This window comes from Oryzias melastigma, linkage group LG11 (assembly GCF_002922805.2).
Source record: "Oryzias melastigma strain HK-1 linkage group LG11, ASM292280v2, whole genome shotgun sequence".
Classification (NCBI taxonomy): Eukaryota; Metazoa; Chordata; class Actinopteri; order Beloniformes; family Adrianichthyidae; genus Oryzias; species Oryzias melastigma.
Window position 1 is genome coordinate 18,374,171 of NC_050522.1, and position 23,564 is coordinate 18,397,734.

Here is a 23,564-nt window from a genome sequence, read left to right on the forward strand (position 1 = left end):
ACATTGATGTAAGCTAGTTTATCGCAAAGACTTCTGGGAAATTTCGAGTGCACTCGATTTGGAATTGGTAGATTCGGACAGCACTAGAAAATGGCAAACGCACTATATAGTGATTATATAAAATTCGGACACAATATTGGCTAACAAAAAGGGGCTTCTTCTTCATTTTCTACTGTTTAAGAGCACATGTACGCCACCTACAGTTAGAGGAGACTTAGTGCGAAATATCGAAGTGGTGAAAATATTGTGAATTTTGCTCCAAGCTTTTTTCTTACACAGTTCTATTTCGATATATGAAAAACTTGATGTCATATAGTTCAGGCCTGAACTGCGATTTTTAATTTCTTCACCATGATCAACTGCCGTCCAAGTGTCACTCCCAAAATTCTGCCTGGTTTAACTTGCAATACATTTTCAATGGCTACAACTTTTTGTACGTACAGCCTGAAAATGGTCGTACAATTGTGTGTAGCTATACACACATGAACGAGAGTTTCGATGCCTGAAATGCACATTTTCATGTGTATTGGCTTTTCATTGGAAGAGGTCGTTGATGACGATGACGATGCAGAGGGCGGTGTGAACGTAGCTTTGTAAGGACCAACAAACCAAATGTTTGCATTGGGGTCTGGTTTACAAGTTTTTTTAGCTTTGTTGCTAACTTTGCAACATAGGACCTCAAAAAGTTGTTTGCACATGCTCAGTGAAACCACCCAAACATACCTGTTTGTTCATGATTAGGAAGTCTGACAGTTTTTTTGTTTGTTTTTTAGTAATCCTTAAGTGTTATAAACAATTTAACAAGTCAATAGTGACTATTTGGTGAATTTGCCGGTCTTCAGTTGATTTAGTCTCTACATGCGCTTCAGCCTGGAAGTCAAAGGGTCTCTAGGAGACAAGCCGCTTGCATATATGTGGGTCTAAGAACAAACTCTGTATTCCTCAGAGCAGACAGGGACGTAAACATTTGCACTGCCGGTGGGGAATCACGCCGTGCACCTGGTGCATTGTGGGTCAGCTCAGTTCAAAGGAGAGAGGACAGCATTGGTCTGACGCAGCCTCACCTGTCAGTCTTCACAGCATCGTCCTCATCACAGGTGAAAGACGAGGACACCCGCACCTCAGGGGCCCAGAGCGCCCCCCACCCTCGCTCCCCTGCTGCTCATCAAAGAGGGGAAAATGCCGAGCCATCAAAATGTTAACAATACTTCTTTTTTTTTCTGTCAGACGGCTTCTGCCGCAGAAAATTCAACACAAAGGAAACGAGTGAAGCCAGTTTGGTTAGAAAACTGCACTTCAGTGGAAGGTTTTCATTTATTTACCCCTTAAAAAAACACAAATATTGTTGACCATTATCACACAAATGAAGACACTTAGCTGATGGAAAATGTCTATATGCTTCCTGAGGGCGGGGCTTCTCACACCTTCAGAAAACGGTCTGTGTAATGAAACCACACCCCCTTTAACATACTATATCCTGATAAGAAGTTACGATCACCTCACTGCTTCTAATGACTGATTTGTCTCTTCCGCCTGACCTCCGCTATTCTTTGCTGGCTTATTTATTTTATTTTATTTTATTTTGCTCTCCTTTATGTCTATTTATTCTGTTTTTATTGTTATGTACAATGTCCTGGAGTGTCATGAAAGGCGCTTCAAATAAAATTGATTATTATTATTATTAAAACTCAACCATTTCTGTCTGAAAATGACAAGAAAACAAATGTTTTAGATTTTGCTTGTAGTAATTTATTATTCTTTTTTTCTTTTATCTGGCATATTTATTTATTTATTTTAACGGTGCATCCATAATCTTCCTGCTGCTTCCTGTCTGTGTTCTTTAGGAAAAATATAGTAATTTCCCAGTAAAAGACATAGAAATCTTTTCCCTTTCCTTTCCATGTCACATAAATAAATACCTGACTCAGCTGTGATTGGACAATGGAAAGTTCAAACCCTATAAAATTTATTTTGGAATATTCTAGCATGTGCACGTCTTGTTTTGACAAATAGGAAACATTAGAAGTAAAGAGAACTCCCTATGTTTTCTTTTACTTTCATGTTTTTTTCAATCAACACAAGACATTTTTGAATTGTGTTATATTTCCATGACTAATTTTTGAAACTTTTATTCAAACTTTTCTGAAAGATCTGAATGTAAAAATCTGAAACTATATGTAAATGATTGGACAATATCAATGCTAAAAATAAAGTAAATTAAACTAGTGAATACCGTCTATATCACTGCACAGGCTGAGACGGAGATGGATTCTGAATGTCACTAATTGTTTGTAAAGCTGAATCTCTCAAGATCTTGTTGTTTGTTTCACGGTGAAGAGCTGCTCAAAGAAGCTCACTGTGCCAACTAGTGGTCGGGGGAATAGGTGGTTAAAAAAAAGTAAGACGCTTAAAGAGGCTCATAAATAATGAATGAAATATTGTCTTGTCAGCATTTTAAAGTGATACAAGTATCCCCAAACTAAACATCACAATACATTGCCAGATCGATTTCCCCCTAGACCCCTAGTTTACACGTCTGTGTTCATTTGGGAAGGAAATGGGAAAATTGGTGTGTAAACGGTCACTGCTATGGAAACCTGTTCTTCTCTTTTGACTCATCCAAGCCTTAAAACACATTTAGGGGTGTATGTTCTGATGGTTTTGCTAACATCATAAATGCTGGGCAAGACCTCCATCATCTCTGCGGCCTCGATTGTCGAGTTTCATCCGAATCTTGGTTTATTGCATCCCCTTAAATCCGTTTTATTTATTTTTTTGATAAATAACTTTGTGCTCTTATTTAGCAGGTACTAAAAGTCCCTCTAAAATTATGTTTCAGTTTTTATCTGAGGACTTTGGCTCAAATGCTGCAGCAATTCCTGACAAACTGACTTATTTTAATAAACACAAGCTTCCAGAATCACAAAAACAACAACAATTGCTTTAGTGTTTTCACCAACAGCCTGAGAACGAGCAGTCCACCAGGTTTCTTCTTCTGCAGTGTAGACATAACAAAAGCATCGGGCCGCGCTGCACAGAAGTGCTCTCAGAAAAGAAATCCTGAAACGTGAAAAGTGGTTTTCATCTCCAAACGGACAGCATCCTGTCCGCCTCCCCGTCCAGCTGGGTGAACTTCACAGCAGCGAGCTGCAGAAAAGCATCCGGAGCTCAACAAAGAGAAACGTTTGCTTTGATTTCACACAGAAATGAAGAACGTTTGGGGCTTTTTTGTGCTTAGGAACATCATTGTAGTTCTCTTTTATGCTGATCACAAATGTATAAATTATAAACCAGAACAAGAACAAACACAATTTTGTGTCAGAAACGCTGTTTGCTGACATCTACCTGAAGAAAGCAGAAAGTGATCAGTTTGGGGAACCCTCCCGCGTACGAATGTCTTTCAGGACGCCTCCCGCAAAGGAGAACATGCTTCATCTGCATTTATGCGTGTTTGAAGCTCTCAATAAGGGCCTTTGCTGCTGAGTTGGATGCTGCTGGATGCCATCAGTGGGCCTGCAGGCGAGCGTATGGACACAGCTTGGGCTGCTCTTCCAGGTGGAAGGACCTCTGGTTCCCGTGACCCCCTCAGAGAGAGCCGGCTGTCGGGCAGAAGGCCTGTCAGCTGCTCTCCTCGTTGTCCGATCACCTCCTGGACTTCACACAACCACCAGAACGCTCTCATGCCTCCCCTCTTCTGTAAAGACTTCTCGTTGTTACAAATCTAAACACTTTCGTGGAGGTACGTCATCGGACTCGCCTCCACTCAAAGCTGGAGGTCAAAGATTCTGGTAGTTCTGCGATTACATGAAAAACATCCAGATCAAACTCCAACTTTCATGACTTTTCTCACGCAAGAACTGTCAAAGCATTTCTGATCTTCTCTTTCCTTGATTCTTTTGTGTCCATTTTTCACAAAAGTCCAAAAACTTAAGGAAGAATCTGTATCTGAACTGAAAGAAAATTACTAAATTTATACTACTTTACATCACTTTACTCACCAAAGAGGTTGAAATATTTAGGTTTGTTGTGTTTTGTTTGAATTGGGTGGTGAAGGGCTGGGGACGCTCCTGTCAATCACCCATAGAGCCAAAGTTCTTAGTGTTTTGAAGAAGATCGTGCCAAACGTCCATTGGGATCATGAACAAAGTTTCAAAAATCTGCTAAAAAAATCTATTTTCTCTGAAATAGTTTCTGCAGAGCGGCATCAGAAATTTGTCACTCATTAGTGGAATCACTGGAACAGGGTAAGCCCACCCCCACTTCCCTTTTATCCCTTTCCCCCGATAGCTTGCAGCCATATACAGTCTGAGAACTGGACACAGTATCCCTTCCCTGTTGCGTACCCGATGGTCCCAGAAAGCAAAAATCCCATTGACTTCAACAGAAGTCAATGGGATCAATCATTCTATTTCATCAAATTTTTTTTCATTATATATTTTCTTTATCACGAGTTATTCAAGTTATAAACTGGCCAATCAGATGCTTCATTTTAAACGTGGTGCCCGCTGACCCTCACCCCGAATGTTCGACAAATTCTCCCAAGCCTGCTTTCAGTGGAAGGGGTGTGGCTTTCCAACACGCTCACACCTTATTAGCAAGAGAGTTTCCCATAGAAATATTAACTCAGACCGACTCGGACCGATCTCTGCTCACTAAGTCTGGTTCCAACATGGAGACGTCCATATTTCTGAAAAATGTCGACCGAATTGACTTCATTTTGTTGGAATCGGAGTTTAGGCCTTTTTTAAGGGCGACATCACAGGCGCTTTCATCTCTATACTTACAGCCCCCCTTACATTACTGGTGCAACAAAAATGGAGAGCAATATTGGATCTGACCAGCCGTACAGATTTAAAACATTCCAGCTCAGATGAGGATAACGACGACCTACCTAGTCGTCTACAAGTGGATGGAGCGGAGCAGGGAGCTTGTGATTGACTGTGGCTTATACGTCACAACCATCTTTTTCAAATGTCATTTTTTTTTGTCTGCTCCTGATTTAGAATAACTTGAATGAAGAAATACTCAGAAATGTAGTTTTGATCTTAATTTTCTTTATCTATGTCCTCCATCATTCGAAAAATCCTTCAAGAACATGTTTAAAACACTATTTTCATTTGTGTGGGTCTTAAAGTCTTTACAAAATAATAGCTTACAGTCAGTGATTAAAAAAAATGTTTGGAATTTGTTTTTAGAATTCTGTTTTTATAAACCTGTTTCCCATATCCTGTTTCTATGAAAACGTTTACTCTTCATTTTTACACCCAGTGGCAGCACGGATAGTTGGGTTTTCAACTGGTCTTATTTAAATGCCTGAGCTATTATAAAAGAGTGTTTTTTTTTTTTTGTTTTTGTTTTTTTTTGGTTAGATTATCTCAGAAATGCTCTTACCAGTATTAAAAATTATTAAAAATCCTGTTGGTTACTTATATTTCACTACAAAATGGCTTTTATTTTGTTAGAATATTAGTTTCAAAACTTAAGAGACGTTTAGGTGTTTGACCAAACATTTTCAAATATTAAAAGACAAACAAGGAATCGGTTCGCTGATTGGTGGATCACTTTCATATGGTGACAGATAAAACACTTGAACTGGATCACATCTCTCTTTAAACTCTTATTGACATTCCCTTCACTGATAAGGCTTTTTTTTCCAGTCTGTGGCATCAAACTGCAGGCTTTTGTATTATATAACTGCAGTTTTTTTTCTAAACTTTGTCTGGATTTGTCTCCAGTAAGTCTTTTGTTGTTGACCTTGATGGAGAGTGCAGCGGTCGTAGACAGCCACGTCTTAGGTGTGGCGGTCTAGATTGTGTTCTCACCCCTGCTTCGTCGCCGTTGCGTTCGGTACCAACGGCGTGTCCGTGGAGCACGTATAGATTCCTGAGCAGGCGGGCTCTCTGGCACGCTGCCTCGCCCCCAAGCTGTTGATTCTCTGTTGGTGAAATTGGAGAGCATATGGCCGCTCTCTCTCCGCATTACATCACCTTGAGATCCAAGCAGATTGGTTTGCATTTACAGTGCAGCTCAATGAAAAACCAAGCTTCTTGTGTTTTTTGGGAGTTCTTTTCCTGTCTTTATTTTTGGTATTTTAACAACAGCTTACATTCTACTTAATCCAGCCCAATCCGATGTCTTAGTCTAGACTGTGTTAGTGTTGATTCATGGGAAAAGATACTACACAATGTGCTGGTAAATCTGACAGAGCTTCTCAGAATCAATCTTTGAGGTTTCTGTCACAAGTTTCCATTTAAATTTAGCCTTTCTTCCACTCTTTTGACAGTACAGATGTGCGGCTTTTTAACAAAGTTAACCAGTATTTCTGGTAGTTTACAGTTTATTTATTAAATTTAAAAGAATACTGATCAAAGGTGGTTAAGATATCCAGCTCCATGTTCTTTTATTTTTGTGCTAAAATAATCAGGTGGTTAAGACACTTTTGCTCTGAGGTTTTCTTAAGGCTGGAGAAATATTGAATATTTTGGTTTCATTTCATATTTTAATTTGACTAATGGTTTAGTTTGATTTAATGAAGTATTGATGCTAAGAGTAGAAAAGTTGGAAGTGTGGGGATTGCATTCTGTTGCTTTTTTTTGTTGCCTTAGTTTTTGTCTTGTTTTTTTGTGCTTCCCCCATTGTAGCCTCACCTGATTTAATTTCCTGATTGCCCCCAGTTGTCTTCATCGACGTCCTTCTTAAACAGATCATTCAAGCTGTATTACCTTATTTTTAGTGCTGGGAATCTCAGGGTAACTCACGATACATGGCTCACAATTTCGATAGTATCACGATACGGCAAACATTGTAATAATCAAAATATTACTTACTCGGTAATCTCTGATATATCACTATTGTTTTAAACAAATACATTTTATTTTAACTTTGTTTTACAGCATTACCCCTGGTCCCTTTCCGGCTCGGGGGCTGGAGTCTATCCCGGCAACTATTAGATGAAGGTGGGATAGTCGCCACGCCAGCTGATCACAGGACAGTGCCAATTAGTGCAATGTAAAGAACTCTTCTGGCAAAATCAATGTAAATAGAACTGTCTTTCAGAGACAAAAAAAAAAAATAATAATAATTTATTTCCTTCATACAAAAATTTGGGATGGAAACTATTCTCTTTTCTGTTAGTTCTGGGTGGTGCCAAAGGAGGTGGCTGTGATGTTTATCGTGCCGCCTGCAGCGTACGTTTGCATACTGCATAGTCTTTATCCAGCTTTGCTTCATCCACACTACTAAATCCAAACTGAGTCCAAACTTTGGATTTAAAACTTGCTGGTGTATCTTTTAGCTTTTTTTTTTCCTCTCTGCTACTTGACAGCTATTTTTGACACTCTTCATTTTCTCCACTGTTGTTTCTTCTTTGCCTGGTATTCTCTGCTCACTTCAGTGTCATGGTCAGTAGAAGCGCCCCCTGGTGGACCTCTATGGTATTAATATTTTAAAAACTGATAAAAGAAAGTAGGGGACTAGAAATCATTTTTTAGTTCACAAATCGCGATAATTCGCCATATCGATATTTTGTCCTACCTCTACTTATTTTGTGGAAGAATATTTGGAGGTATGCTGGTAAAATTGTAGACCAAGATCATGTTTTGAACTGAGTCCTAGTCCCACCACTAAGAATTCTCACTTTATCTTCATATTTGAACACATCAAAAATTCGAGGATAAAAGATTTAAAGTGTCTTACAAAAGACATGCTCTGATTTCTTGCTGCATATATGGTGGTAACAGCTTTGGCATTAACCTTGTATTGAGTCTGTGTTTTCTGCCTTAAAGCTTAAGTGCAAACAAACAGCAAATGTCTGGTTAAATGATTTCTGTTGAATGTCCGTTACTGTTCTGACGGACTGAACGGTTCTTCCATGGGTGGAAGAGACCGGCCATTGGTCTTCTGAGCCGTCATGGTGATCCTCTGGAGAGCTTTTCTTGATCAGAAATCAATGGAGTGGGCTGCGTTCCTGCAGCTTTGTAACATTCAGCACATTAAGAGCAAAAACACTGTGGTAGCAGATTCTCTAGCTCTGAGGCTTGGACTCTAACACTTAGTTCTTTATGTTTTTTTATTTCTTAGTATCTTTAGCAGCACTATACCAACATTGTGTGGTTGGGTAGACTGAGATTTCAACGGTTTGTTGAGGTTCCATTTTTTCTTTACATGTATTTCCTCAGACACCTTTTCATTCATTAAACATGGCCTCCATAATATTTCCTGTTGAAATTTGAGCTGGGTATCAAAAGAACACTTTTTCTCACTTTTAAGTACAAAAAAAACCTGCTTTCCATGTAAATCTCCGTGCATATATTTCTACTTTTTAGAATGTTCACATGCCATGTAGGTTGCTGGTCGGAGCGCAGGGGAAGCCTTAAAGCAGGGCATCTTTGTCGTGATCCTGGTGACGAGTGGTGTCTGTTTCAGTCAGTGGCTGACCAGAAACTCAAACTCACAACCAGAGACCACAAATGTTCACACAAACAGCCCAACTTAGATCTGGAGACGAGTATAACCAGTGGCTGGTTGTTTTGGGCATTTCCTCTCTGCATTTGCAGCTTGTTTTTGCTTAGTTTGCACAATAACTCCCATTCTCTACCAATCTTTCCTTGTCCTTGATTTGGACTGCAGCTGCTCTAAATATAAGCTTTTCCACTTTTTTCTCAATGAACCTATTGTCACTGAATCAGTAAATATTGACAAGGCACCTTTTTAGATCTGGGGAACATTGCAGCTTCTTGGAAATCACTCATATATAGAGTCTGGTAAGGTTTTTGGATCATTTTTTTTTCTAATCCTTTTAAACCCTAAAGTTTTGACTTGGTTTATCGTGTGTTGCTGCGCACAGTGTGGCGCAGCGTTCAGCAGCTGTTCTAAGCGTGTTTTTCTGAACAGAATTTGAAAGGTTCAAGATGTACCTGCCGATCAGTGTCAGGAGTTTTAGATAGAACAATGATTAAAGTTTATATGGGCTTGGAAAAGAAAATAATTTAATTTTCAGCCAAAGATGAATAAACATAACAGATCAATTAGCTTTAGAAAAACACCTGAAGGCAGTGGGACTTGAAACATCGGAACAGGCTTCATACAAATGATCAGAATTGACAGATTTGTCATCTGATGGCATTTCTGAAGAAGATTCCCCATTTTTCACTTTTTAACAAATATTGAACAGAAATTAAACTGTGATGTTTGCAGACGATACCATGGTGTTGGGGCTGATCTCTAGATGGGATGAGTTGACTTTTGAGAGGTGTCCTAAAGGGAGCAACTTGCTCCCCAACACCCCAAAAACAATTTAACGAATGAATCTGATTATAGATTAAAGGAAAAAGAAAAGCAAGACTCCAACATTCATAGATGTGGGCTGAGTGGAGAAAGTATCCGACATCTAATTTCTTGGACTTTGGATAGAAAGGGGATTGATCTGGAGCATGGACACATCTGAGCTGATAAAAGCCCAGGAGAAACTCTACTTCCTCTGAGTTCTCTAGAAGAACAAGACATCTTAGAGACTCCTGATGACTTTCTACTGGTGCTCCATAGAAAGCCTCCTAAAATACTGAATTGTCGTACAGTTCACCAGCTGCAGACAAGCGCTAAGGAAAGGGCTTCAGTCAAGATAGTGATAAACACATCTCAGAAAGGTTGTTTGGTGCTCTCTGGAAGAACTACACTGTTCCCACTGCGTCAAAAATCCCAAAAGTTCCTTAAAGACCCATCACACCCCTAGACACTTTTGGTTTATCTAGCTGACAATGCAGATAAATCAGTCAAACTTATGACATTTGGGGGGACCGGGGTGTAGAGGTAGAGCGGTTGACCTCTGATCGAAAGATCATAAGTTTGGTTTCCCAGTTATGCTATGTTTTAAAGTGTTTTGGGGCAAGACATCAAATCCCACTTTGCTTACAGGTTGGCGTCTGTGTTCGACATCGTGTTTGAATGTTTGTATGAATGGGACTGTGACTAAAAACCGCTTTGGGCCTTCCAAGAAGATACTAAAGCGCTATATAAGTATGCACCATTTTTACCATACAAATACATTAGGACTAACTTGAACTACAGCTTTGAAGAGAAAAGTGACAAAATCCCTCTATTAAAAGTTTTATCTATTTTTAAATTTCATATGAATAATTGCACTAATGGATTAGAACATTAAAAATTTGATTTGTCGCTTCTGACAAAGCAAGTCCTCCAGGGGTTTAGAAAGTCGCCAAATATAGCGAGAAAGTTGCAGAGTTGGCAACACTGTAATCAAAATAAGAGACTGACAGGGATTGTGTCCACTGTTGAAATGTGGGGTGTACTCACTTCTTCCACACACTGCTTCTATATTGAGCCTTTAAAGAAATTATGCTTTTTTTTCCTGATTGTATTTTTTGTAAATAGACATTCCTAGTAAAATGGACTGTATTTTTGCCACAGCGGTGTACAAGTCTCTAACGGGACACCTTGAACCTACAGATGGCCTACTTTGGTCCATAAAAGGTCTTCTTGTAAAGGTGCGCGCCACAGCTGAGCTCTGCTCTACATCTGTCCTCACGTTCTAATGCTGGGATCCGGGACGTCCTTCTGCAGCTACGGTGGCTATTTTTCCTCTGTGGGCTCTTCAAATTGTGGCAGCCTCAGACCAGCCACAGCTGTTTTTCTGTGGGCATCAGGGCAGGTTTAGGTTGAGAGGGGCATCTGTTCCCATCTGGTGGAGTGGTGGAGGGCGAGTCTCTGTTCTACCTGTGAGTGGGTGTCTACAGGGAGGGTAGGGGAACCTTGTGGTTGTTGGTTTATGCTGGGATTTATTAGTTGGAGACACACAAAGTCATGTAAAAGTGTGGTTCAATTTTGCTGATCCAGAAAGTTTTTTATTTATTTATAACTGTACTGAACTTAAAAAAAAGTCTTTGTATGTACTGCACTCTGTCTGAAACCAGGATTATAGGTTTAAAACAGTTTAAAAAAAGATTTGATTAAAATAAAATAGACATTGGTTAGTACTCCATGATTTTTTGTCATTTCTTCTGCTTTTGAACGCAGAAAAACACTTTTCTGTTATTGTATTAACAGTTTCATCAAAGCAACGTCCAACTTTGTACATCTTGTTGTAAGAAAAATTTAAGAAATTGAAAATAATTACGAAGATTTACTCTGATTTTAAGTCTACAAATGGCCAATTCACTAATGAGATCAGCAGCTTCACCTCACCCCAACACTCCATCAAATACAGTGATCAAAAAAGGAAAGGCTTAATTGTTGGACGTTTGTATACTCCATAATATCACTATTGTGGATTCCTATTGAATCTAAAAATTGTGAATCAGAATCAAGTTATTAACAGATTTATTCCGGTCTGCATGTCCTTCTGAATTTGCTATATACATGGTTTACTGACCTCTACAGCTTTGGTCTTCTTTGTCTTCATAATAACAGTTGTTTTCTATTACTTTTACTACTAAAATTTTACAGAACCACTATAATGTATAAAAATATGAGTGGACAGCCTTAGTTGAAGGTCTTAGAGGATATTTATGAGCAGATTGGAAGCAGGAAGACGTCAAGCACTAAAGGAAATGTTTACGTCCTCGTTGTAATCCTCAATCACAGTGTTAAAGGCTTTCTTTCTATCTTGTAGTTCTTGGTAGATAACAGGGATTAGGAGCGGCCAGAGCTCTTCGTAGCACCATTCCAGCTTTCTTGTGATTTTTCCAGTCGATAATCACCAGCTTGTGTAAAGCCGCCTCACTGGTGTTCATAGAGCACACATCCTACAACGCTGGCTCTAGTCTTTCATAGATCAGTGCATTCTTTTAAGGAATTGATCATTTGATCACAATAATCTCCCCAGAAAGATGAAGTATTGTTGCCATTGCTGGGCAACTATGACTTATGTAAGCAGAAAACAGTGGAGAAGCTATAAAAAACCTTTCTCTTTAACAACAGTTAAATGTTAATGAATTGCACAGCTTGAAGTAAGGAAGACAAGAAAGCTGTACCGAATCCGGCTTTTGTTTCCTTTGGACGTTTATGACGAATATGAAACATCTCCAGTCGTAGACGTTTGGTGGCCTCTTTTCTCTATGAACAAGTTAAAGAAACACAATTATTTTCAGCATAAAATACACTTTCAAGTGTCCTTTAAAGAGTTTATTATTCGTTTTATTGTTTTATTTGGTTAAAATGTCAATAATGGATCAGTACCAAATACCTTTTAGATTCAACAGTCTCCAGTCGTACCCAAATCCTCAAACTGAAAACGTTATACTCAACTTCATAGAATTACTTCTTGCATCTTGACCACCAGCTGCCTGTTGACAACAAGATAAACTTTAGATCATAGACTCAAAATATTTCAACTTACGCCTGAAAATTGTATGTTTGGGGTAATATTGTTCTAAGACAATAAAGATATACGAGGAACTCATTTCACTACACATAAGAAATGAATGATGGGATATAGGAGCCACAAGGTAAGCCTTAAATTTATTCATACAGACTTTAAAGTCACTTTTATTTAACCATCAAGGTTTTATATAAATAAAAATATACTTTTCTTTATGAGAAGCAGTATTAGCCTGTTTTTATCCACATTAGAACTATAAGTTGCATGTCTAGAACCCTTCACAACTATCTGTAAACTGTCATAGTCTAAGCTGTTTTCTTATTGCTCTAAAATAATTAGAAAAAGGAGATTTTAGTAACTCAACAGGTGAAAAACAAATCAAAATCAAAACAAACTTTATTTATAAAAACACCTCTCAGCAATAACATGGACTATTTTCAAATTCCATTACCACGCACCACATAGTGCGCTATGTAGTGCGTTCGCCATTTTGTAATGCTGTCTGAATCTACAATTCCAAAATCGAGTGGCCTAGAAATTTCCCAGAAGTCTTAGCCAAAAACCAATGTGTATTGATGCTCACTAGATTTACAAATATAGACCACAATGCACTCCAATTTTTGTGACAAAAATGTGTTTAGATGTAATTATTTAGTCAACTATCCACAATTTCATCATCAGAACACAGTAGATTAATAAAAATAGATGTCCTATAATGTTTATATTTATTAGTGTTTCACTTTGTGAAAATGGTGATGTCATATCCGTTGTTTAGAAAAAAAAAAGTAGAGAGCATGACGTCCAAATTGCTTTTAAAATCCAGGGAATTAGGGGTTAGGGCTGGAATTCTGACCCAATCCACCCTTTACTGCCTTCCCTTCATTGAATGAATACTTGTAAAAAACTACTTATATAAAAAAAGAATATATACCAGGAGCCAGCTCAGCCACAGGAACATTACTACAGTGCCCAACCAGACCGGGATGACACTGGGGTCCACTCCAGCCGCCCCAGCTAGCGTGAGAACCGTGGCAACAACCCCAGACCCCGTTTAATCCCATTCGCCCCGTTGTTAGTGGTAGAGTGTCCACCCTGAGACTGGGACAGTCAGTGGAACCCTTTGGGTCCTGTGCATAGCTGTGACTTCAGCTCACTGCTCCCCTCTTGGGGATGGGTCAGATGTGGAAAACAAATTTCACACCCCCCAAGGAGTGTGAACACGTGTGCGACTTGCAAAATCCACGCGTGTGACTCAGCATCTCTGACATTTGACATTAAATCACAGTTATATGACATTGGTTGACTCAACCCATTGATTCAGTCAACGGCTTGAGCATCCTTATGTTATATTTGTTCCAGAGGAACTGTTTTCTTTGCTTCATTCTATATTCTTTAATGCATTATTTTAACATGAGCAATCAATAGTGAATGGTAAATCCTTATTGAAAATACTGCAGTTTGTAATCCCTTGTGCAACTAATCTTAGAAAATTACCAGCAAATCCTCATAGTCATCCTGTGTGATCTTTTTACACAAATTTTGGATCTTAATAAATCAGGCCCTCTGGGTTTAGCCTCGGGTTCAAAATTAAAGATTACAAATTAACATCCTCCATTAATCATTATCCAGTCTCAATTCTGCTAAAGGATAAAATTAATCTCATTTTTAAGACAGATTCTCCAGTCCAACCTGTGTATTTATTTTTGTCTTTAGGATTAATGAAAGGAGGTGCATTCATTTTTAAGTCTAAATATAGAAAGCCCACATTTCAGCTTTTCAGTTAGTTTCTATCATAAATCAGCAGTTTCGCACAGAATGAACTCCCTGTGCTGTCGCTCCTTTTTCATGCTGGCAGAGCGAGCGGCTCTCCAGTTGCCTTCATCCCATCCAGCTGCTGCCTTCCCTTCCCTTCCCAGCTCCGCTTCTTCACCAGTCAGCTGAACGGCGCCGCGAAGGGGTTCAGAGTGTCTGCAGCATGACCGCTTTCATTTTTTTTCCCAGGGTGTTCTCAGAAAGCAGCGGCATCACCTCTACGAGCATGCTTGAAAAAAACACACCAAGTAAGCCGCCCTTGCCCCCGCCCTCTCCCCGCTAAAGCCAGCTGTGCAGCCTGAGACCGCGGCCAAAAAAGCACAAGCTTACGTCAACGTCCACATCCAGAGAGAGAGACGCCACCGGGGAGGTGGAGATGGGGGGGTAACGTGTCCCCTCCTCCTCATTCACACGCATAATACACTCAGCTACCTGTTTGTGAGCTCAGTGCACGTAGAGCGCAGACTCCACTACAGCATCTCATTCATCCTTTTCCTATCTCTCTCCTTGTCTTCACCTCTACCATTCAGAAGCAGGATCCCCCCCCCCTCCTTCTCCAACCTGCACCCAGGTAAAGGAACAGTGCGCTCACTTTGCTGTTTGTGCTGAATTCATGTCTGAAGTGTGAGATTTTTTTCTCCATTCATGTCTTTGTTATTGCAGTCGGCTGCATCATCTACGAGCTAGAGGAGGGGGGGTGCTGAAAGCATTAGAAGCTTGTAAGGGTTTGGTGTAGATTCATGTGCTGTATCGTTTGTGTGAATGAAGGAAAGGGGGGCTGCGCTGATGCTATAGCAGCTTGGGCTGAATGAGCTGCCTGTGCTGTATATGGAGAGTGAGCCCCCCCCACCCCGGCTCATTCACACACGGGAAGGTGTTTGTGCAGACTCCCACAGGACTCTGCTGCATCCCCGAAGAGCTGCGCCTCAAACTGTACTTTATGTTCTGTTTGTGCCCGACGTGGAAACGGCAAAGGTGAGGGGCAGAGGGTGCAGGTGAGTCGGTCAAACAAGGAACTCACGCCTCCCACTGACCGTCTTCTCCTTCACCGCCTATTCTGGACGTAACTATCGGTGAAAAAGCAGCGGCACAATTTCTCTTCAAAGTGGGCTCTCTCCAAAAATGAAATCTGCCTCTTCTGGAAGGGTGGGGGCACCTCCGCCTGCCTCGCTCCCTCTCTGTTGTCGGTGAGGATGCTGGAAGATAAATTTAGCCCTCCAGCTCTCCTTCCATCTGCTACCACATGGTTTAGGGCCGTTACCATAGGAACCACCGCTGGGTGCCCATTAATGCGAAAAGAGGAAATTGACAAGATTCTTTTAAAAAGCCATTTATGTAATTTTTTTAATGCGTGAATGTGAGATGTGCAATAAACATATTAGTTCTGTTTAGCTGACCCACAAACTGGTTCATAGGGAGTCATTGTTCAGGTTAGGAACTTTCCTCCACCTGTTTATGTTTTTTCGAATTTACTTGACTTATGAACAAACACAGCTGGGTGTTACTTCATGTCTTGTATAAAAGAAGGAAAGTCAGACCTAAACTGGGATTTTGTTTTTTTTAGTCAAAAACTTGGTTTATGAAGCAGAAAATGCATATTTGCAAACACACTTCAGTTGATTGTAATGGAGATTTTCAAGACCTACTTCCATTCTTTTTTAGGAGTCTAATTACATTTTTCCCCTTAAATTATTGCTGTTTTGTTTTTTGTTTTGCACTTTTTCTTATCCCCTGTTGATCAGAGATACTGGAGTTTTATGAAAACAGGGTTTGCTTTTCGTATTCTAGGGGAAAAAAGGTGTTGGATTCAGCGGTTGGGTTTATAAATACACGGTAAAAATCCAGGTTACCATCACCTTTCTCTAGTTGACCTGTTTTTTATGTCATCTAACCTGGAAACTTGGTTTCTCCTGGAGGTGGGATACTCAATCGTTTATGAACCAGGTTTCTCTCAACTGCATGTGTTCATTTGCTTTATTTTGAAATTACTGTCTATTTTGTGCAACTTGTAGAGTTTTGTCATTATGGTTCCCTCAGATCAGTTAATAGCCATCTTGTGAATTAACAGATATAGCAACTTAAATTTAGTGAGCAGATACACTTTTAACTCATTTTTAACTGTAATATTTGAAGTTTAATTTAATTTGAATTTAAGTTGCACAACGATTCACACACTAATGGTTGCTCAGCTGGCTAACACTTAAATCAACCAATAACCATCAGGAGCAATGATGCTTTGATACATGAACGGGGAAGAGGGGAACCAAACATGTGATCTATCTATCAGTGGTCGACCGCTCTACCTCTGCACCACAGACACCAGAATAGCCTGTTATTTAGATGCCTTTAACACTGGAGGTATAGCTTACAACACCCAAATAACTGAAGTTCTTTGACCTATCATAACTTTTTGACCGTTCACGCGATCGGTGTGAATCAGCTAATATTGACGCAAAGAAAAGTTTTACAAATGTAAAGTATAGCACAACGGGCTTTCCTCCAAGATAGAATCCAGCGTATTCTCATTCCCAACTCGTCATATATGGATGTATAGTTTGTGACCACTTTTTGACGCTTTGGGTGTACCCAACTCGTCGCTCCATTAAATCAGGGGTCCCCAACCTCAGGGCCGTGAACCGATACTGGTCCGAGGGCCGCTTGGTATTGGGCCATAGGCAGGGAAAAAATAATCAGGGGTCCCCAATCCTCGGGATGCGGACTGGTACCCTAACCCAGTACCAGTTCTGGGTCCGGTACTGTGTCCTATAATTTGGTGGACCCCTGATTTAATGAGAGGAGCCAGCACGTCAATTAAAGACTAGTTTGGGACACCCAAAATGTCAAAAAGTGACTCAGAGGAGGCCCGAACCATACGTCCATATATGACAAGTTTGGAGTGAGAATGTGTAGCAGAATCAGCTAATTTACATAGATTGTGTAAACATTTTACCACTGTAAAGTATTGCACCGCAAGGTTGCTTTGGAATTGAGTAAACCGTTGAAGAGTTACGAAAGTCGAAAGAATGTCAACAATGGATCCAAAGCCGCGGTGTTTAAAGGGTTAAATAAGGTCGTGACAAACTGAAATCTGTGTTGTCACGAGCGGGCTGGACAGAAGTCATGCTGCAAGCTTCTGTCTACAAAACACTGTCTTCTTACTGAATGACTCATTCAGGCATGAATCCGTTGAAGCTGTGTGTTGCTTCAGCTTGTGTTGCCTTCTCGCCATTGAATTCATTCATGCTTTGTGTTAATTGTAGTTGCAAATTGGGAAAGCAGCATGCTCTCCTCCTTTTGCTCCCAGATGGGAAAAACTGCTGTGAGTACTGAAAGTCTGTGACGATGAACTAGATTGTTTTGTCCTGGGAGAGGAACTACTTCTCCTGGGTGGTGTGTAAAGGACAGCATTATGGCATAAACTCTTGCTTATAAACATGTTTTAGTGGGCAGTGTGACGCAGTTTCAGTTGAATTTCCCTGCTTGGGATTTGTTTAATCTATCTTCAGGTGGGACATGCGGAAGGAGCCTCTGAAGCTTCACTAAAATCTCCAAAAAAGGAGTGTTCTCATCTGAATGAATATCTATAAACTGGAGATATTCTGCATTTTTGGTAAATTGTGAGACACTTGTTTGTTATAAGGATTTAACACTGACATGTACATCGCGAGTTAATCCAAAGATGGTTATCAACCTGCTATCAGTCATTTGGACAGATTCCAGCCGCTCTTCTGTCTTCCACCAGAGTGTGGGTGTAGAAACCAGCTGGTCAGTGCGTGGGATGTCTTATTTACTGTTTCAGTGTGTTGGCACAAAAAGATATTGGGACTTTTTTCCCCCCATTTCTCTACAGAGAAACTCTTGGAAAAAAATCCTCATTTTAGCAAATTTGGTTTGACCCTTCAAATGGTCTAAAATCGCAGTTTTTGAATGGACCAGACAGCACAGGGTTGAAGCATTGCCAACCTCCCATGTCTCTGTCTCAAAAATCATCTTATTGGGACTCATTATGCAAAGGAAAGCTGCAGTACCACAAAGCATTAAGGCCAGAAATGAGAGAAAGCTGTTTCCTCAAAAACACCATTAAAGACTAGTACATCAGCATTAACCAGTTTAATAATGATGTTGTTTTTATAGTCCCAGCATTCTGTTCCATTATGTTTTTATTCTATATTAAAAAAACCTTTGTTGAGCATCTTTTACATTTTGCTCTTCTCATTAATTCAAGAGTCTGGAGTTAGTTGGATATGTAAAAGAGATGCACAATATCAGCTCAGAATTGGTTCTGGCAGATTATGGCATTAAAAAGTATTTATAGATATAAGCAAAATAAAAATTTCAGCCGGTAGTCTCGCCACTTAAGCTCTGACTTGACCCCCACCATGACCAAATAAATGACCTAAAACAAATACCAATAAAGAGGTGCATTACATCATGAAAACAGGCAAGAAACCTGCTGTTTAAAATCATTGGGAATTAAATTGTCATTTACCTACAAATCTGTGATTAACTCTGAAACTGGAGAGTCTACAATAAAGGAACACAATGTATCAAACATCATTTATAAGTATTTGCCAACACAAATATTGGCAAAAAAGCATCTATGACAATCCACCCCACCCCCATAAATAAATAACATTTGGTTAAATCGTTTCTGAACTGCTGACAAATCATCAAGAACTATGACATTTTTTTAACTTTTCGCTTTCTTGTAATAGAAAGGCACACATATTCTGTATCTTGCAGCTAAAGCTGCCCAAAAAAATTCTTACATAAACCATTCTATTTTAAAATATTCAGCAGCCAGGGTACAGGAAACGATGGATGTTATTATTATGTAAGAGGTAAAGGATACATATCTATAATTGTCTAATATAAAGTTATCTCCTTTATTGAAAACCTTTGTTTAAATTCTTCCCTAATTTTTTTTACTTTTTGTTGTTTTTTTTACAGATCTTCATCATGAGAGGACAGAGAAATCCCACCTTCAAATGAGCTTGCGAATCAACATCATGTCTTGCATTAGGATTGGCTGAGTTCTTCATAATGGGAAACTCTTTCTCAGCACTCCTAAGGACTATCAATGCATCCCACTACTCAATATTACTGAAATTATTTGCAATTAAGCAATAATTTTGACACTATGAAGCCTGTATGTACGTGAGTGGATGTTTTGAAGGAATTCACCAATGGTAGACCAAGTTGATGTTTTATCTGTGGTCTTATAGCCTGGTTTAGGCAGATTCTACACATTTGTCTACCTAAGGCAGTCCCACTGCTTTATGGAGGCCTCCCATAGTCCCCTAACCACTGGGGAGCAGTCCAGATGTCAAGAGCATTGTCAGCCAGAGTCTCCTCAACGAGCCCCAAAGCCTAAGTCTCCTTCCCACCACCACGAAGAGGAGCATGACATTCTCCCAAAGCCCCATGGCGAACCACAGCAACCCAAACAATCCAAAAGACAAAATCCTGAGCGTAAGCGCCTCAGGCACCAGCAGCAGGTCATTGACCCTGATGCTGTCCTGGAACACAAACAAGAAGCATGGGCAGCACCAAAAGAGCAGATGCATTCCGGTGTCTGTCCAGCTGACCTTCCTTTGTCGGTGGATATTCCTAACCAGCCTAAGTCTGAAACCCAAGAGGACAACCCTAAACAAAAACGGGAGCGTAAACCTCAGAGACCAGGCAAATATGTTTGCACATATTGTGGCCGGGCATGTGCAAAGCCCAGTGTATTACAGAAACATATTCGCTCCCACACAGGTGAAAGACCCTATCCCTGTGTCCCATGCGGCTTCTCTTTTAAGACTAAAAGTAATCTATACAAACATCGCAAATCCCATACTCACAAGGTTAAGGCAGGTCTGACACTTGGGAAGCCAAAGTCTTTGGAAGAACAAGTCATAGAATCAGAGGAGGAAACTCGGCAGCTATCATCGAAACTGGCAGATAGACAGGGGACAGTAAGCTCACTGAAGAGCCATGAAACAGATGGGGACAAAGATTGCACTGGAGGAAGCAATGACTCCTATGCGGTTAAAAAGAGACTGGCCCTACGTCTCAGTCGAGGGAGACATGCACCTCAGGACTCGTCTGACGACAAGACTTCATCTCTATCATTAGGGAGCAAAGGCAGTACGGAATCTGGTTATTTTTCTCTGTCTGAAAGTACAGACCAGTCACTTGATAATTTACAGAACACAAGTGCCAAAAGCTACGCAGAGATCATCCTTGGTAAATATGGGCGCCTCGGACATCTGGAGAAGCTGTCCCGTCATCACAACCAACATCCCTCTGGTCAGGAGGACAAAAACACCTCTTTCAGTGTACCTAAGAAACACGTTATAGACCATATCACAAAGCTTATCACTATCAATGAGGCAGTGGTTGACACTAGTAAACTTGACAGTGTAAAACCAAGAAGATTCTCGCTCTCCAGAAAAAGCAGCTCAGAGTCTCGAAAAGGTTCAAGTATCAAAGAGTCGCTTGTTGTCAGTCCCAAAGCTGGAGATTTAGGGTATAAAAACACTGGTTCCATCAGCATGGGAGTTCCGTGTGAAAGATTCCATAATTCATCTAAAAATCTGGAGCAGCCTGGTAAACAAGTACCCACTGCCTCTCTGGTAAGAAGTCACTCAATGCCATCTGCACCGAGTTCCTCTGACGCCTCCAGTGGCAACTCCTTCAAATTCCGCTCAAGTCAGTCTTTTGATGGGCATCGAGCTTCAGAATCCCAGATGTCCCACCGTTATGGAACTCTAAGACGGCAGGCAGCTGTTGAAATCCCACTTGGTGCTGAGCCTACTAAAGAGGAGTTTGAGGTTTCTAATGCATTTTACCCCAGCAGCATAACCTCTCTCCCCGACCATAACCGATGTCGGCCTCAGCCATATGAGTGTGAGGCATGTGGTGTTGGCTGCAAGGATTGGGAAGGTTATAAGAAACACAAGCAGAGCCTTTGCCTTGCTCTTCATCCTCAAAATGACTTGGTAAATAGTCAAATGGAGTGCTCACAGATAAGCAACCATGCAGTCAGGATAGGAGCTCCAACAGTACGCAAGAGAAGAAAAGAGGAGAGCTTTGACTTTGATGACCCCTCATCACCTTCTTTACCATCCTCCACCGTCTTGTCAGAGCAGTGTCATATTGAAACTGGGGTGGCTCACGATGGCCCCAGAAGGCCTACAATGCAAACTTGTTCAGTAATTCAACACACTAGTACATTTGAAAAACACGAGTTATCGTCTCACGATACTCAAAGTTTGGATAAAACAAAAAACATTCCCCCTCGTCAAGAATATCAGCCTTTCCCTAAAAAGCAACCACACCATCAGTCATCAAAACTTTCCACCAGAAAGCTGGTTCGTCAAAACAACGTACAGGTTCCAGAAATACTTGTGACCGAGGATTTCAACAGCCCTGAAGCCTCAAATGAGCCAGCCTCCAATACACAAAATCTAGATAAACTTGATGAGTTTCAGTGGCCGCAAAGGAGTCCTTCTCTGTCACAACTTCCAATTGAAAAGCTCCCACCTAAGAAGAAACGCTTACGTCTTGCAGAGGTTGCCCAATCTTCAGGGGAGTCCAGTTTTGACTCGGTATCCTTGCCCCACAGCCCTAGTCAAGATAGTAGTGCATCATACGCATCGAGTCGCTCCACCTCATTTGAAGAACCTAATAGACCTGAAATGGAGACGGCTGCATTAACACCCTCAAGAAGGTCACGAGGACCTCACATGTTAACAGTACCTGGGGTACATCACCATAGGGAGATGAGGCGCTCTGCATCAGAGCAGGCGCCTCATGACCCACAACCAAGTATTCTGATGGCTGAGAGCCGTAGTAAGTCTTTTGACCACAGTTGTTTGTCCCCTGAGCGCTCTGCAGCTGGCTGGAAGGAAAGAACAAAGTGTCTTCTTATAAGACATGCAACTATTAGGGATCCAGATGAGGAAGAGGGTGAGGTTAGCCACAACCCTGAACATGTCAGAACTGACAGATCTTCTCAGGCAAGCCCAACATCTGCAATTGGCAGCAGGTCCCTCTCAAATCCTACTTCGGGAGCTAAAGTCTTGGATAGTGAATCAAGGGTCTCTGAATGGAAATTTGATCAAAATGTTCAAGTTTGTGGTGCCACAAAACTTTCAGTTACCCACAAGCCATGTGTGGATGTAAAAAAGGAAAACTCTTGCATCCATCCAGAACAGTTTCCTCCTCAACCACCACATCCCAACTCTTCATGTGGGCTGTCAGGGGCAGCTAGAGCGCATTATCTCCATTCGTCTACGGGTCTAAGGCTAGAGATTCCTGCAAGGCAGGATTATTCAGACAGTAAGACTGCTCAAGCCAACAATCAGCAGTCTGGTCCTCATATAATTTCCAGCTTGGAACTGCTAAGGCCAGCCACATCTACAACAGTAGCAGTGCGCCTCCAAACAAACACCCTCATCCCAGCATGTGCCATTTATACTACACTGTCTCGAGCCATGTCCCCAAGGCCCCAGGAGGCTGTTGATGCTGTCTCACCCACTTTAGGCGTTTCACCAACTGAATCCAGAAGCACAGGGATGATGAGCCTGGATTTCCAACAGTGCGCTGACAATGGACTAAGGTTATCTGGTTCTGGGGGCAATAAGCGCATGCTTTCCCCATCAAGCAGTATAGAGCTCCACCCTGACTCTCAACAGCAGCAGAAAAGAGTGAAAGAGGAAGAGAAGAGCGAAGAGCAATGCCCTGGCACGGCAACTGCTCACCCCTGCAGTGAGGAGCTTAAGCAAGAGAACCCTCCGTGTTTACCAGACTTCTGTATGCCCGGCTCCCCCGACGACTCTTCGTTCCCCAGTTTGCTGTCCAGCACTTGTAATAGCTGGTGCTATCTGAACTACATCAAACCAAATCCTTCTGCTCTGGATGAACAGAAGCCCTCTGTGTATTCATCGTGGTCTACCAGCACCTACAACCCCAACCCACCTGGGCTCTCCAGCAGGGCGGCACTCTCCCTCCTGCACTGTAAACAGCGGCTAAGCCCCTCCATTTACACTACATCCCCCATGTCTGTCAGAACGACCAAGTCAACGGAGAAGGATGACAACAAAAGTCCCTGCGCTACTGAGGTAACAACATCAACCACACAGACTACAGTTGGTCATGTTTAAATGATCAAAAGTATAATACCTAAAAATGAGTAAGAATGAAAAACACAAAGAATTTAAGAGTTTGAAGCTTTTTAAAATTTCTTACAATGAGCATAAAAAACACTTAACATTGTAAAAACCACAAAATTAGAAGAACCTGGAAAGATCTTAACCTTGTTATACTAGACTGAATTGACTTCAAGCATCAAGTTTAAATATGCGGAAATTAGTATGAATCGTTCTTGACTTTGTTGGTGAATTTCTTTGTTTTTTTTTTTTTTTAATTA

The 23,564-nt window shown here is 40.9% G+C and overlaps 1 protein-coding gene across 4 annotated transcripts in view; it reads left to right on the plus strand.

Moving 5' to 3' along the window:
* Positions 1-23,564, plus strand: part of hivep3a (HIVEP zinc finger 3a) — a 32,579-nt gene that overhangs the window by 2,726 nt on the left and 6,289 nt on the right. For 2 of the 4 annotated variants that reach the window (XM_024295499.2, XM_024295492.2), the window contains exon 2: positions 19,097-23,256. In XM_024295499.2, coding sequence (XP_024151267.1) covers positions 19,426-23,256 — 3,831 coding nt within the window. In that variant the 5' untranslated portion in view covers positions 19,097-19,425. Of the gene's footprint in view, positions 1-14,253; positions 14,718-17,233; positions 23,257-23,564 lie in introns of those variants that run through there. The other 2 variants (XM_024295483.2, XM_036214216.1) reach the window with 2 other exon arrangements.